The sequence below is a fragment of the Glycine max genome, chromosome 20 (genome assembly GCF_000004515.6).
Source record: "Glycine max cultivar Williams 82 chromosome 20, Glycine_max_v4.0, whole genome shotgun sequence".
Taxonomy (NCBI): domain Eukaryota; kingdom Viridiplantae; phylum Streptophyta; class Magnoliopsida; order Fabales; family Fabaceae; genus Glycine; species Glycine max.
This window is the reverse complement of record NC_038256.2, coordinates 37,207,584-37,223,686: the sequence shown is the minus strand read 5'-3', so window position 1 is coordinate 37,223,686 and position 16,103 is coordinate 37,207,584. Positions and strand designations below refer to the sequence as shown.

Genomic DNA, 16,103 nt, shown 5'->3' with positions numbered 1-16,103 from the left:
TATTTATGTAATATGTATGTATAATTAGTAATTATTTTTATAATTTAAAAGATAGTAAAATAAGTCTTTTTATAATAAAAATATTGTTCCCACAAATTTATTTATAATTTCACTCTTTCTATTGTCTCAATTAGACATTTATGTTATTCTTTATTTTCATTTTTAGATATGAATTTCACATATTATATTTGTTTTTGTCTTAAACTTTAATTTATTAGAGAAAAGAGACTCACTAATCTAGAGTTTAACGAAAAGATAAGTAAAGTCTAACTAATAATTATTTTCATTAATAATCAAACTCGAATATTATCCGATCAACTTTAATTTCAATATATTAACCATTTGTGTTTAATCACTTGATTTACATACTATATTTGTAACTAATAAAAGATTTTTTTTCATTCATTTTAAGTTATCTTTCTTTTATCTTTAAATATATATATAAAGTTAATGACTAATCTCCATTGACTTACCTAATCATATTTGGTAAGAGTTCTTCCAATCATATTTTTCCAACATTAAAACTCAAACTAAAAATTTTACTTATAAGAATCGAGTTTCAGTAACACTCAAAATAAATACTTATTGGTTAATTATATTTATTTATTATGAATTATGATTATAATGTAATTTATATATTATTTAAATTTTAATTATATAAAAATAAACATATATTATTTATAATCCATAAACTAAAATACTGATTTATATGTATGATGTCTCACAACTAAAATTTACTCGATCCGTCACTGCATTTAACCCATCCCAGCTTCAAAGGATTCCACTAATGAAAGAATTAATTAAATAGTATTTAACAAAATTAACTTCACTAATTGACGAATTAATTAAAAAGGTGTGTCCAAACACATATACACCATAAGAGTGTGTTGGGTGGAGCGGAAGCACTTGCATGCTAAATTTGTTTTCCCATGCACCAACTTGGGTTTTTCCCCTCTTTTGTAATTCGCTTAACTCTTTTCAGCTGCACACTTGATTGATGGTGTTAAATTGTTTCAGCTAAAAAGAAGAATAAGAAACAATTAGACACGAGATTCCATAGTCCATAGCATTTATTCTCACACGGATTCCACACGAGATAGGACTGAACCGGGCCCTTCCATGACCGATTAAGGGCTATTTTGTTTAACTTAAAAGAAATCATTTTAAAAAATAAATAAGAATTAATTCTTAAAAAAAACTGTTTCTTTAAAAAAAAAATAATTAGACAAACACATTAAAAAAATAAAATTGATTATTTTATTAAAAAATGTTTTTTAAATATAAAACTTAAACAGACCTAAATGGAACAATAGCGAATAACTGTAGTAAATTAAAACGTTTGAAGTACAACATCGAATTCCATATCGTCCTACGGATAGGAAATCAAATAATTTGGAACAAAACTACCAAAAAGATTTATATTGTCTCCCATTTCTAGAAACATTTCGTATCTAAAGCAAGGTTTTATAACCGCGGATTCATTTCCATCGCACAGTTACACAAACAAAGCTTTTAGCCTTTCACATCTAAAAGGTCTTGTTTCGTGCCTCACACGTGCAATAGAACTTATTCTCCATTGGATCCTTTCCATACTTGCAGTACTAGATTATTATTGTTATAAATACTCATCTAAGGTCTTGAGGCTTTGAAAAGCGGAAACGTTAGGTGTTTTGAGACATTATTTTTGTACCACAACGTACTGCAATAATCCACATATTAGTAATACTAGCTTCCCGATTGATTCTGTTTGTTGCAGCGAATGGTTAGAGGAGGCATCACCAAAGCAAGCTTGTTGCTTCTCGGGTAAGTTATCATTAATAATTCCCTTAATGATCAATTCAAAGGCATTTCTAAGTTGTTGTCACTTGAAATACTGCATAGAATATATTTGTTTTTCTTTTTTGTTTGATATCAAGTTATTGGTGTTAAGCATTCATTAACTTTATTGATAACAATTTTCTGTCAAAAATACTGATTGAGTGATCACTACTTAGACTATATTTGCATTGAATCAATATTTCTTTACCCACAATATGTATATATTTGTTTTTCTTTTTTTGTTTGTTATTAAGTTATTGGTCTTAAGCATTCATCAACTTTGCTGATAATAAATCTCTGTTGAAAATCATGAGTGACAGACCACCATTTAGACTATATTTGTATTAAATCAATATTTGTTTACCATGATATGTTTGTCCATTTGAATGGTAATTAATGAATAGAGAGAATCTTTAATTGATCGCCAGAACCCTTTTCAGATTTTTATTTTAATTTTATTCTGTGGAGAACTTCAAAGACCAAACTCTAACATATGGCAAATGTATTGTCAAGGTCATGCAGGGGAGCTAAGAGAGCAAAAAGTGGACTCAGCAAATTCTCAGGCACTGCTCAACCTGCAGAAAGCTCTGGAGGAGTTTCAAAGAGTGGTGGGAAGATAGAGGATTCAGCTTTCTGGATCCCACACCCACGCACAGGAATTTACTTCCCAAAAGGGCATGAGTGGGTGATGGATGATGTTCCAGAGGATGCAGCTCGTTTAAACCAGACTTATTGGTTCAGAAATGTTGATGGTGTTGACCACCCCAGACACTAACCATAATATATGCTCCACAACATTCCAAAAATAACTACATAATCGGGAATCATATGGTGGTGACCAATCTTTATGTGATGTGTTATTAACTAGTTTTCATACATTAGAAAATATATGAATACTATATATAGTTTAATAGAATCATATAGTCTTGGATAATTTCTTCCTGCTAAAGGCCCAATTACTTAATAAGGGCAATTGGATGGTCCAAAGTAGTTGTGACTTTTTAAGCATTCATAATGACTATCTGTATCATAATAAAGTTTATTAAGCTATCTGTATCACAAGTTTATCAAACGTGCGTGCTTAGTCTCTTTGCTTTTTCTGTTGCTATTGGTACAGTTACGGACTACGTACAATCGACATAGTTACAATCCCCTAATAAAGGAGCCAATATTAATCACTAAAAGTTCATGTCACATCTGGATGTGATTCTAATTTACATTTTACATCACTAACTTTTATGTTATAAATAAGTTGGACAGTATTTTCAAGTTTTTCTAAAGGAATCATATGAAAGCCTAGTTTGTGGTGCAGCTTAAACTTTCTGTTCAACCGTTACATTTGGAGATTGTTTTTCAGTCTGAGTCGAATATCAAGTCTAACAGTAACATGGACAAAGCATTTTCAATCATGAAAGAATTTGTGCCAAATTCAGATGTTTCTTCAAATTCTAATGTTATTTGACAGTTGATAACAACTTCTTTCAGTTGCAATGGCTTAGAAAAAAACGACATATCATTGTTAAAAAGAGATGATTAATTCATTGCCCCAACTATGCATAATGTCTCATCTGTGCCCATTTACACAGTTGTTTCTGTCCCATGTAATTACTATGCTATGCATGTATGTATCACTCTGAGTGGATCGAAAGAGAAGCTAAGAAGCACATAGGCCAAAGATTTCTATTAGTTTTATTTTATTTTTCGGGCGGGCCCTAGGTGGCAAGAAAACGGCCATTCCTATGTAGAGATGACAAATCAGTCTACTTTGGTGGACTATTTTAGATGTATAAACAAACTAAAAAAGTTATTAAATAGTATTTATTGTTTTAAATGATCTATAAGAAAAAATTTGAGAGGAAAGAACGGTAGAATACTCAACCCTTCTAAACTAATCTTTCATAAATAAAGACTTTCAACTTTAGTTTCATCTCAATTGATTTTAAATTTATTAGTTTTGTTTTTATAACTCGTTGTTCTAAATATTGAAACATAATGAAAAATTAAGAAATACAAAATTAAATAAATATTTTTATTGTTTTTTATCTTTTTATAATTTCATATTTTAATATAAAAATGAATTATAACAAAAGGAATGAAATTAAAGAATGATTGACATTTAATATAAATAATTTAACTAACTTAATAGAAAGAGCTGTATTTGTAAAAGAATAATGTATATTTTTCGTTCTCGATCAAATATTTAAAGTTAATTTTTATCCTTTATGAAAAAAATTGTAATGTGAGACTTTTGTACAAAGTTTGATTTAAACGAATTTGAACCTACATATTATTTTTTTATTTAAATATTAAAGTACAATTTTTGGAATTTAAAATACCCACAAATTTTAGTACTGTTTTTGAAAGAAAAAAAAAATCTTCCACAGGATTAAAATCATTTTTCAAAATCACCAAATCACCACCATCACCAAACACCACCATCAATACCATCAACCTGAACTTATGTTTGGTCACGCCCTTCGTTACGTGTTTGCTGTCGTCGTCGCCACCTATTCGCCCGCCTCAAATCCACCAAGCGCAGCATGCATGCTCAGTAACGAAATCAAAACCCTAAATCAATAGAAACAAATTATAAAAAGTAGAATTAGTAAATTCAATTATATAAATATATATATAAAATAAAATAAAAAAATATAAGATTTTATTTATAATTTTTAATTTTTAAAAAAAATTATTAATAAATTTAAAAAAAATGAGGGAGTGCATGTGCACACCCTCATCATAGTATAGATCCGCCATTGGCGCCACCGCCACCATCAACCTTCCAGAAAATTTGTCGTTGCACAAACCTTCACTGAGTCTCACTGTCGCTGTTACTTCCGAGAATAATTTTCCTCATTTTTACATCATCTCTTTTTTATGTGATCATTGGCTACAAGCAAGGTCTTCAAATTCTTCCTGTTCCCGAAAGATCCACCACCCACCTCTGGTCCAGATCTGCCACCACCACCATCCCTAATCTCACTCTGGTGTTACGAAGAAGATGAAGGTTTGGGAAGGAGGCCTGCGGGTGTTGGATGAGGAAGCAATGAGAGTAACCAACGAAGCAATGACACGTGTCATATAATCCACCACCACATAAACTCTGTTAACACCCTTACTTCCTTAAAAAAAAAAAATCACACATTTTTATTTTACAAAAATAAATAATAGATAAACTTTATTTAGAACTAAAAAAAAAATTAATATTTTACGGAAATAAAAACATATTATAATCTTATAAAAAAATGATAATGTCTAACTGTCTAAGGATCAATTAAAGAAAAATAGAGGTAAAGGATATTAGCGTTTTTATAACGGCATGAAGTAAAACCGCGTGAACGATGCCAAGTTGACTTGTCTATATCATGTATAGGCAAGTTTCACGCAGTAGATCTTGCAGTCATGATTAATGGCTTAAACCTTCTTTTTAATTCATTTTTTCATTATTATATCTTATTAATTTTGTAAAATAAAAAAAAAAGTAGTATTTCTTTTCTAGAAAATTTTCTTTCCCTTTGACGACAGGAAATGCTAAACAAAATTTCAAGCAGAAAATATTTCACTGCATGCGATTCTTAATTAATTTTATTTATCCATTGACTTAACATTCAATATTTAATCTCCAATAAAGATTAAAGACATTCAATGAGAATGTTAATATAATATTGCAGTAGAGTATCATTATCATGTCAGCATGAACATGAATATGTTAAGGAAACAGTATAATATTACATCAATATATTTTTTTAAATGCAACAATTATGTCCGGTAAAATTAATTAATTAGCTAGTTAAAAACTTAGTTATGAGTTAAAAAGTTTAAAACTTCTAAATTAGTTAATTTAATTCAAAGTGTTTAATAAGTAACTGAAAATATTGAAAAATATTAAATGACGTAAAAAATTATATTTGATATTTAAATATTTTTAATTTATTTTTAATAACTTGTGATCTTAAAAAACATGACAACAATTTTTTATAATAAAAACATAATAAATATTTGGTAATTTTACATATATTGTTTAAAATTAATTTTTAATGTCATGGGATTTAGCTTTGTTAGTTAAAGATGGTACCAGACTTTAGTAGTTGTGAATTCTTTGATAGTTTTTTTGATTCTCACACGTAAAAAATCAAGGATAAAATATGTCTATGATCTCTATAAAATTTAAAAAATATTAATTTTGTCCTCAAAATTTTTCATATTAATTTGGTCCCCATAAAAATAAAATATATTTTTGTCGGTATTCATTGATATCTCAGTTAAATAGTTTTTTTATGTGGCTACAAGATGTATCTATTTTTTAGTAGTTCATCACTTAAGGATTTCACACTTAAACGTGTTTTAGCTTAAAGTAGTTATGGGATGAGTAATCTTTTGAAAAGTTTTCCATAAAACATGTGAGTGAAAACAAAACACGCTAAAAAAATTTCGTGTTGATTTGTAAGGATAATCATTGATCTTGAAAGCAGTTAGGGATGATTATCAAGGTTTCGAAAATGACTACATACGAAAGGTTCTGATTGATAAAGGGTTATGACGAACAAGGAGTTGAATGAAGTATGTGAAGTATCATAATGTGTAAGTCACTAAAAAGTCAACAATCAAGGGCGTTACAAATTGTATCAGAGCAAATCTCTCTCCCAGTATGGTGTGGTTTAAGGACGAACAGGTGAAAGTTAGTGGACATGTAAAACCTCGATGAATCACAAAAAAAAGAGAAGAATCTAGAGATTGTGCAGATATAAGATTGTATAGTTGATGATGATTTAAAGGAATTATTTGATACTACTTATACCAACAAAATACATCTACTTTTTGGTGGTTCATCACTTAAGAACTTTACAATTAAGCATACTTAGCTTTGAGTAATTATGAGATGAATGACCTTCTGGGAAGTTTTCCAGAAAGAGTGCGAGTGAGAATAAAATACGCTAAAAAGTATCGTATTGATTTGTGAGAATAGTCATTGATCCTAAAAGTAGTTAGAGATGATTGTCGAGGTATCGAAAATGACTACCTACGAAGGGTTCTAATAAACAAAGAGTTGAGTGAAATACTACTATGTGAAGTGTCATAGACGCCAAAAAATTGACAATCAGGGGGGTTACAACTAACTGACTTGATTAATTTTTCTCTCTCTTCTCGAGCACCCTCAAAAAGACATTAGAATCAACTGTTGTTTCATCTTTCCCTTTAATCTCACCAGAAAGTGTGAGAAAATCCCTTAGGAAGTGACAAAAATCGTAATTTTTGAGGTGTTTAGTCATTAGAAATTATTTAATTCATTTTGAGGGATTTTAACTGCTACAAATTGTTCAATTCATTTGTAATTAAATTACATGTGTAAGTTTGTTAATCACGTCAAATTTCCGTATAATTGAATTATCATTAAGAACAAAAAAATATTTGATTTATTTTTACATAAACTAAATTAATACAAAAAATTTTTATAACGATGAAATTAATATTTTTCAAATTTTATAGGGTCCTCAAACATATTTTATCAAAAAAACATTTTTAATAAACTAATATTGTTTTAAATCAAAACTTGCCTTTAGAAAAAGTAGAATTAAATTAAATAAACTTATATTGTTTAAAATTAATTTTTAAATTCGATTTTTTATTAACAATATTATGTTTAAGCAATTTTTTTATAATTTTTATTTTATCATTTTTTATTGATTAAATATTTAAATGAAAATAAAAAATAAAAAACAAAATATGCATTAATTCATTAAATAAAATATTAAAAAAATAAAATCCCATGTTTTATAATAACTAAAAAATAAATACGTCATCCTTATAAGAATGTTAAAATAAGTAAAAATATTTTTAAATTGAAAAAAAGGATAAAAAAAATTAATATAAATTAGTGAGATAAAATTGGGAAATAGTTTATGAAAACTAAATTATTAAAATAAGTTTGTGTACCAAATAAAATAGCTTATAATTTGATTAAAAGAGCTTATAAGCTCATCAAAAGCCTTACCAAGCACATTATGTTTTTTCTAGTATTAAAGTTATGTTAACAAATAAAACTAAAATTATACAATTAAAATAGTAGGAATTAAATTCACAAGAGGACCAAATTTGTAAAAAAAGAAAAGAAAAAGGACAGTAATGTAATAAAAATGCAATTAAGCTTAGCCAAACTAATTTTTTTTATATTTTATTATTTTTCATGTGAATAAATTTCTTAATACTAATAAATAGTTATGAAGAAAATTTTAGAAACACTATTTCTCTCATAATGAAGTATGTCTATAATTTAATATTTTAAAAGGTTAAATAAATTTTAATATTTTATTATTAACTTAAAAAAAAATCTGGCTTTTTGAAGATTTAATAACACTAAAAAAGATCAGGGAGGGAAATCATCTCTACAAAATTCGAGTTATTATGTTATAATAGTAAAATATTTATTAGTTTTGTTAATGACTAAACTTTATAAAAAAAATTGACTTATTTTCTCTCAATTATTTTTTCCTATATCCTATAACACTTAAATTTGAGGCTTTACATGAGAATTTGAACTCTGTTTAACTCAAACTAACATATTAATATATTCTCTTCAAATTTATTCGTATTAAAATAAATTTAAACGCAGCACATATTAATCCCTAGTATTAAATGCAAAACACAATAATTCGTCGTAGGAGAAAATAGGGATTATCTCATTCCAATCTCAAAAAATATGTTACAATCTTTAATAAAAAATTACAAGTAAAATTCAAATATGAAAACCTATTTATCGGATGTCCCCCGAAGGGACCATATGAAATGATATTTAGACGTAACTAATCAACAAAAAAAAAAATAAAAAAAGTAATATTTATAAACGAATTACCAATATTAAAAATGATGATAAAAACAATACGGCCAATCTTGTAATTGATTCAAATGGTTTACCCCTATCAAGGAAAAACAAGTTAAAATAAAACAAAAAAGCTTTTTATTCTATGACACTATTTCTACTTCCGTGGATATTTTTCACGTACTCAAACAAACTATTTTCTTTTTTTTTGTCACATATTAAAATAAATATACCTTAGGAAATCTAGATAGCCACACATAAATAAAGTTGTATATTGTTTAAAGCTACTAGCATTATAAAATATTCGAAATTGCATTGTCATTTCGTAAGTCAGGTCAGGCAAAATTTTCTCGACATGCAGGGGTTTCGAAGAATTTCTCCTGTTTTTGACTGAAATAACCAATAGTGGGGAAGATTGATTCAATTGCATAGAGATTAGAAAGTTACTAAGACTGATAAAGACGGTCTATAGTGTAATGATCTTGCAAAATCTAGAATCTTATCCTTGTGGTCTAAGGGTGTGCATGGTTGGAGTTTTATCCTTTACACTATGTTTATCTTGAAACAAACGAATTAAGCTATGAAAGAAAAACAAGAGTTTTGGAATAGAAATTAATCACATCTACCATTTGCATTATCATAGAAATAAAATAATGAGCGACGTTTATTAAGCAAGATCCATTTTAAAAAAAAAAAATAAAAAAACGCTGCCTTAATGGCTATATTTGTGTTGACGGAGAAAATCCAACTAGCTTTTTTTTAAACCTGACAATATTAAAAAAAAATGAGATGTTATACTTGTGCGTAAAAAGTTTCTTTATTCTATTATGTATTGTTTTAGATGTTTTTTTTATATGTATAACAACATTAAAATAAGCTATTTAAATGAGTCTAATTTAATTATTTTAGATGTAAAAAATTATATTATGTATAAGATATAAGATAATTATAAAAGGCTAAGAATAAAATTACACAATTTTGTTACGTAAAAATATATTTTTATTAAAAAAAATTATATGCAATTTTTTATTTTATTTTTTTACTATTTATTTTACTTGTGTAAATAAAAAATTATCTCGTTTTTTAATTTCTATTTATCTAAACAATACATTTATTTTTATCCCTCCTATTGTTTCCCCACCTGAATAAAATGCTAATAAGTTTTCAGTCGCATCAATAGTAATTCTCGTGGGACGTCTTTTTTTCATTGAAAAATATATAAATAATTTGTTTTCTTTCTTTCTGAACCCATTATGTTGTTAACCCTTTACAAACTTGAGCAGTCATAGGGCAACTACACAAATCTGTTAAATACGTGATGCTACTATCATTTACAAAAGTGTGCAATCATGGGGCATAATATCCTAATTGTACTGGGATTTTATTCCAAGAAAATATATACACCTCAGTGATTTACACGAAAGAGACATTGACATTTTTGAAGATATCAAGACTGTGGAAGGTGGCAAGCCTTCGTGTCATCATATTGTATTAGCATCCTGACTTTGTACCTCTGCTTTTTGGATGATCATGGAAGGATGGTCGAGGAGACATTGGTGGAAAATGAACGAGATGATACTCCTTAGACACTGTAGCCAAAGCATTAGTTAGGCTATAAAGAAAACTTGTGTGCCAAACCAGTTTTAATATATCTTTTTCCTTTCTAAAAAATGTAGCCAAAGCATTAGGTTAATTATAAAGAAGAAGAAACAAACCTGGTCTATGACAAATATTGGAAGGAGGTGATTGGAACTATTTAAATCAACTACGTTTTCTATGGGACCAAGAACATTAAACTACTTCAAAGCCTCTCCAATGCTACAGAAAGCAAGAATTTTGTAAAGTATTTCATGTTAACTATTTTCATCCCATTTAATGATACCAAATCTAAAAATATTTTTCAACTAATTGAAACTCTATTTTTTATGTTTTTATTTATGATTGATATTAAGTCACAATAGTTGTCACTTTATTAAAAAAATATTAAAATGTGATTAATAAAATTAAATAATATTAATTAATTCATTTTTTAATTAATAAAATAATTAGTTGATTTTATTTATATTTAAGTTCTAAGTCTGGGGAATATGATTGTTCATTACATTCTTTCAAAAAGAGGTCCCAAATATTTGATAATAGTATCCGATCATATTTTGAATAGAATTGTCTTAAAAAAAATTATATATGTGAAAAAAATTGAATTATAATTGATTAATTTCTTAATATACATTAAATATTTATTTTATTTGTATATTTCATTTAGTCAATTTATTAGCAACTTACTAACTAAATCCGTAATTAACTGATTCAATAATTCAATTGAAAGATAATCAATTTAAATATAAAGCAGCATGTCATTAATCCAATTATATTTGAATTTAGTCTTTTTAAAAATGTCTTTAGTTTGAGTCTCATAAATGATAAAACGTGATTGAAATAGAAGATTCTATTAAAAACAATTAGTTGATTTTTTATAGGAAAAATTGATAATCTGCAATATGAATGAATAATTCCACCATGTCATGGTGAAAGAAAAAATAGTAACATTTATTTTGGATCTGGGTGTTATCATTTAAACCAGTGAACCTCGGATATCAACGAGTCACTTTTTGTTGGCAAATGTTATATCCACTCCTTTTTAAAGTACATCTCCTTCCCTATTTAATTTTGATTATGATTTAAATGACTTATTTTTATCGACCTTATTTTTTTTTTTCCTCACCCGATTGTACATTTCCCTGCAATAATACACTTCTTCCAAGGTAACAAAACACTCTCCCTCTCTTTCGTTCATCTCTTTTACTGCTGTTATGACCTCCAATCTAATATATTGCTCCGCTTTTCCTTGCTTGCATGGTCTCTCTGTCTAAGTGTTTTTTCATAATCAATCTCTCAATCATGATATGCTTGCACTCCTTTTTTATTTATGCATAGTTAAAAGAAATAAAGTTATGAATTAAAAAAATTAAAAATTAAATTTGATACAGTGATTTTTTAGCATTTATTTTTAAATTTTAAAAATTATTTTCCAGAATAATATTCTACCTTTTGTATTTTTGAAAAGTATTTTTTAGAATACAAAATCTAAAATAGTATTTCAAAAAGTAGTTTCGAGAACCTTATTTTTATATTCTAAAAAGTATTTTCCAGAATATAAATGTAAAGTAATATTTCAGTAACTATTTTATGAAAGAATAATACAAGGATATTTTGAGTTTAAAGAGTATTTATGATAGTAAAAAATTTAAATAAGAATAAAAAGGGAAGTATACTTAGAATCAAAGGAAATTGGATATAGCATTTGTCTTTTGATTGGGTTACATATCCACAAGTCATTAACAAGTAGGATGGGCCGCCAAAAAGGTTACCAAAAAATCCTCATTTTTCTTGAGAAGTTAGTCAAAAGATAGTTTATTTAGTACTACGTAATTACTAATTACGTACAATTTATTTCATAACAAATATTCATTTAAATATTTGAGAGAATTTAAGAAAATAGTATATGATTTATTTACAAATCATTTTTAATTTATTATAATAATTTCTTTAGAATTCATTACAAAAATTTTATAATTTACATGAAAACAAGTTAACTTTATCTTTTCTTTAATTATAAAATAATCTACACATAAATATTCAATATACGTTTAATTCTAATGTGTGTTTAATTTAATCCTTCATTTTCATTTTCCCAATCGCACCAAATCCATTAAGAATACTATGTCCCTGACAAGTTCCATGACAACTTAAACAAAACCATTAAAATATCTTCTTTTGTTTAACGTGGTTTAATCGACCATTCTGTTTTCAGTAATTTATTTTGCCTCTTCGAACTTTCTCGGAAAAAAAGTGATTGGATTAGGGAAGAATCGCAGACAGTGTTCCGCTTCTTCATCGAACTTGCCGGTTGTCATTGACCTCTCTTTCTTTCCCTTTCCTTTTTCTCCATCTCTCGCAACTCTTCACCTCACCGCGTCATTCGCACGCTGAGACAGCAACCTCCGAACACTGAATCGTGATTCGCAGTGTATGACGAGCGCTTCGGAGCTATTTCACTCCAGAAGGCATCGATTGGGACGAAGTGCTCTCGATCTAGGGCTCGACACCGAACTCAACGCCGCCGATTCTCTCCGCCGCCACTACCACCTCCGCCGCCTCCGTCACCACCCGGTACGTACATTTCCTTTTCTTTCCGCCGCTATTCCACTAATTACAATTTGAAATTTCTTATATTTATTAAATTATTATTATTAGGAGCGGAAATTGAAATTGATGTTAGTGTGTTGAGGTTGTGGCTATTAATTTTGTGGTTTTTAGGAGCGTGCATCTGATAGAATTGATGGGAGGTATCGGCGGTCTTTCGCAAGCGAGAGCGTTGATTCTGAAGAAAATGTGAGAAGTAGTCTTAGAGGAAGTGACAGTGAGAGACTACCCGTGGGTGTGGTTCTTGCACGGGCAAGGCTCCTTCAGAGGTTGAGAGGGGAACCTCTATCCACAAACAGGTTTGGTTTTTTACCCCAATCTATGTATTAAGTTTGGTATGGAAAATATTTCATTTAATTAAGCTGTGTCTCTTATTTTAAAGATTTTAAAATGAGACATTATCATGTATCCTTCTAAGAACCCTTTTCATCTGCTTAGGATTTTTATAATTCTCTCAACTAAGAAATACAAACGATTTACGTCCTTCTGTTTCCTTCCAAATTCTTCCTTTTAAACACACCGATATGGATATTGGATGACATTGTATTAATGGATTACTCTGTCTCCATTATTCGTGGTCATGATATTTTACTTGTATAACTTATCCTATGTTAATTGAGTTGTGTTATCGTTGTGTCACTGATATCAAGGTAAATTCTATGTTGAGCTGCTTATGTCTTTAAAAAAATTATCAGATTATGTAGTATTGATTAGTGGGGCTTTGCTGTCAATATGATAAGTCTTTCATGATCTCGTTAAATCACTGTGTTGTAGACAACCACTTAGTGCATGTTTGGTTTGCAGTTGGAAATGTTGTGGCGCGTGTTCCCATGCTAATCCAAATGATAAAAACAAAATGAACGCAAAAGCAAGGTTCCTGATTCGTTGGCAAAATGACTTTTGCCTCAAACGTAATTTTGCAACAGAGAACCAAACTTGCACTTAAGCATAGATTAACTTATTTCCTTTGATGCACCCCTCAGGGGAAAAAGAAAATCCTTGCATATGGAAATTTGGTTTTGATGCAATATGTGTCTCGATCTTTGTGCAACCATGGTCACCATATTCACTACAGACTAGAGTGTTGATATATGGACACCTCTTCATTAGAAACACCTCGTTAACACCTATCCTTCTCTCTTTATCTCTCTTTTCTTCTTTATATCTCTAGGTGTCCAATAGCATATGACTGTCCATTAATCATATTCCTTTGCGAAAATATTAGAACATGTGGGAACTACTTTTTGGGTCAATATGTTGATGTCTTCTATGCAAACTGATTACTCTGGATTCAATTTTTCCTTCAGTGACCTAATCTATGGTAATTTTACCATTCAAATGGATTACATGCTATTAGTTTGTCTCTTGTTTTTTAGTTTAGGGTTTTGCAGTACTTAATTTGTTGAGTTTCCCATATCACATAGTTGTTTCATGTAGAACTTGTCTACTCCTGAAGGAGATGCTGCTCTAGTAGTCTCTAATAATAAGATTTTTGTTATCTTCTTTCATGGATGATGATGTATCATAATAAATGACCTACTGATGTCACAGTTGAAGTCGTTTGTGTATTCTTGTTTGTTGTTAAAAAGAACTGACATTGCCCTTTGATCCAATTTGAAGTTTTTGTTTGCTTTGTTTCCTTAGGCAATATGATAGAGATTCATTTGGTGAGGATCGAGAAAGTGAATTGTCAAACGAAGATCCAACCAGGGCATCTCTAGTTTCTGACTTGACTTCTCAAATGGCAAGGTCCCAGTTCTTGCAAGAGCTAAACACAAAGCCACCTGGGCTTACTCAAGAGGCCTTGGACTGTTTGCATCAAGAAGTTTTTAGCAGCAGTGGCAATGAGATAGGATTGGAGTCCAGGGTACTGCAGGATTGCAGTATATGCTTGGAGTCATTCACAGATGGAGATGAGCTGATACGTTTGCCATGTGGACATAAGTTTCACTCTGTTTGCTTGGATCCTTGGATTCGCTGCTGTGGAGACTGTCCATACTGTCGAAGAAGTATAGTTGTAATTAACTAAATACTCACTTACCACAGAACGAGGATGAGTAGGTTGGTTTTCTAGATTGACTTTGTTTTGTTCTGTGGTTGTATGTCAGGATAAGAATGCTGTAGTGGAGCTGGTTTTTTTGTAAGGATGCTTAATACTTGTCTCTTATCTTGATATTATGTATTTATTTTTATTTTTTTTCCTTTTCCTGGTGACAATGGGAAAGATGTGGGTAGCTTAATATGGTATTGTAAGACGTGTTATAAAATAATAACAGCCACGTGAATAGTAAATAGTAATTTTAATATTTGTATTCTTATCGGGAAGATACCTATTCATTTGCATCAAGATTCATCATTCATGTGTTACATTTTAGTTAATTTTATTATGGTTTATTGAAATATGTTTGTTTGACAAATTAATACAGATGGATGTTATTATAATATTAATATTAATTTTAATGGTGCAAAGTTAATGACAAAATAAAATAGCACTAATTAAAAGGATAATATATAATCTTATATTTAAATATAAAACATTATAAATAGAATATTTAACTTTAAAATGTTACAAATATTATAATACATAAAACCAAAAAAAGGAGTATATTATAATATCTATATCTATATTATAGTTTTGTGGATAATTACTTGTATTTGAGTTTAAACACATTATATAAATAAATTTTTTATGCTTTACAAATAATTTTTACGAATAAATATAGAATATATTGACAAAGAAAAACAATAATATAGAATGTGGATCTAAAATGCAAATTTAGTAAATGTACCAGAGAAAAGGCCAGCATGTATGCACTTTGCTCCCACGATGGACTGGATTAGAGGTTAATAATTTTGAAGTCAACCGAGGTAAATATAAGTAGCATTTTAGTGTGAGTTTAGATAAGATTATCGTGTTTTATAAATAATATTATCTTATATTTAGTAATATAATATATTGTTAAATAAGATAAAAAATAACAATTCCTTTACTTAAAACTATATAAAATTGTTGCTTTATAGGATGCTTGAACTCTCATGAAGGCGTTTTTTATTTGTGTAGACTGCTTATGTATTTTTTTTAATGAAAATAAAAAAATAATATTCATCAAAAAAATTATTAAGGAACTAACGAAGAGAAACTATAAGAGACACTATTAAAAAACTAGAAAGGAAATAATATTTTCTACTAAAATCACTTGAAAGAAATTATCGTCCATATGAAACAAAATTACGTCAATGGTTGTATTTATATACTCTTAATGAT

At 28.6% G+C, this 16,103-nt stretch overlaps 2 protein-coding genes across 3 annotated transcripts; both read left to right on the top strand.

The window, feature by feature from the left end:
• Nucleotides 1–1,499: 1,499 nt before the first annotated feature.
• On the top strand, nt 1,500–2,882 carry LOC100815216 (uncharacterized). Of its 2 annotated transcripts, none has more exons than XM_014772574.3 (2): nt 1,500–1,803; nt 2,341–2,882. In XM_014772574.3, exons 1-2 carry the CDS (start codon nt 1,760–1,762, stop codon nt 2,591–2,593), a joined length of 297 nt encoding a protein of 98 aa, XP_014628060.1. In that variant the 5' UTR covers nt 1,500–1,759; the 3' UTR covers nt 2,594–2,882. The 2 variants fall into 2 exon arrangements, with proteins under 2 accessions (XP_014628060.1, XP_006606894.2); XM_006606831.4 differs by having other exon boundaries at nt 1,531–1,803; nt 2,332–2,882.
• Nucleotides 2,883–12,337: 9,455 nt separating this feature from the next.
• On the top strand, nt 12,338–15,130 carry LOC100814695 (probable E3 ubiquitin-protein ligase RHY1A). The gene is made up of 3 exons (XM_014772983.3): nt 12,338–12,805; nt 12,953–13,137; nt 14,483–15,130. Exons 1-3 carry the CDS (start codon nt 12,665–12,667, stop codon nt 14,865–14,867), a joined length of 711 nt encoding a protein of 236 aa, XP_014628469.1. The 5' UTR covers nt 12,338–12,664; the 3' UTR covers nt 14,868–15,130.
• The last annotated feature ends 973 nt before the right edge of the window (nt 15,131–16,103 follow it).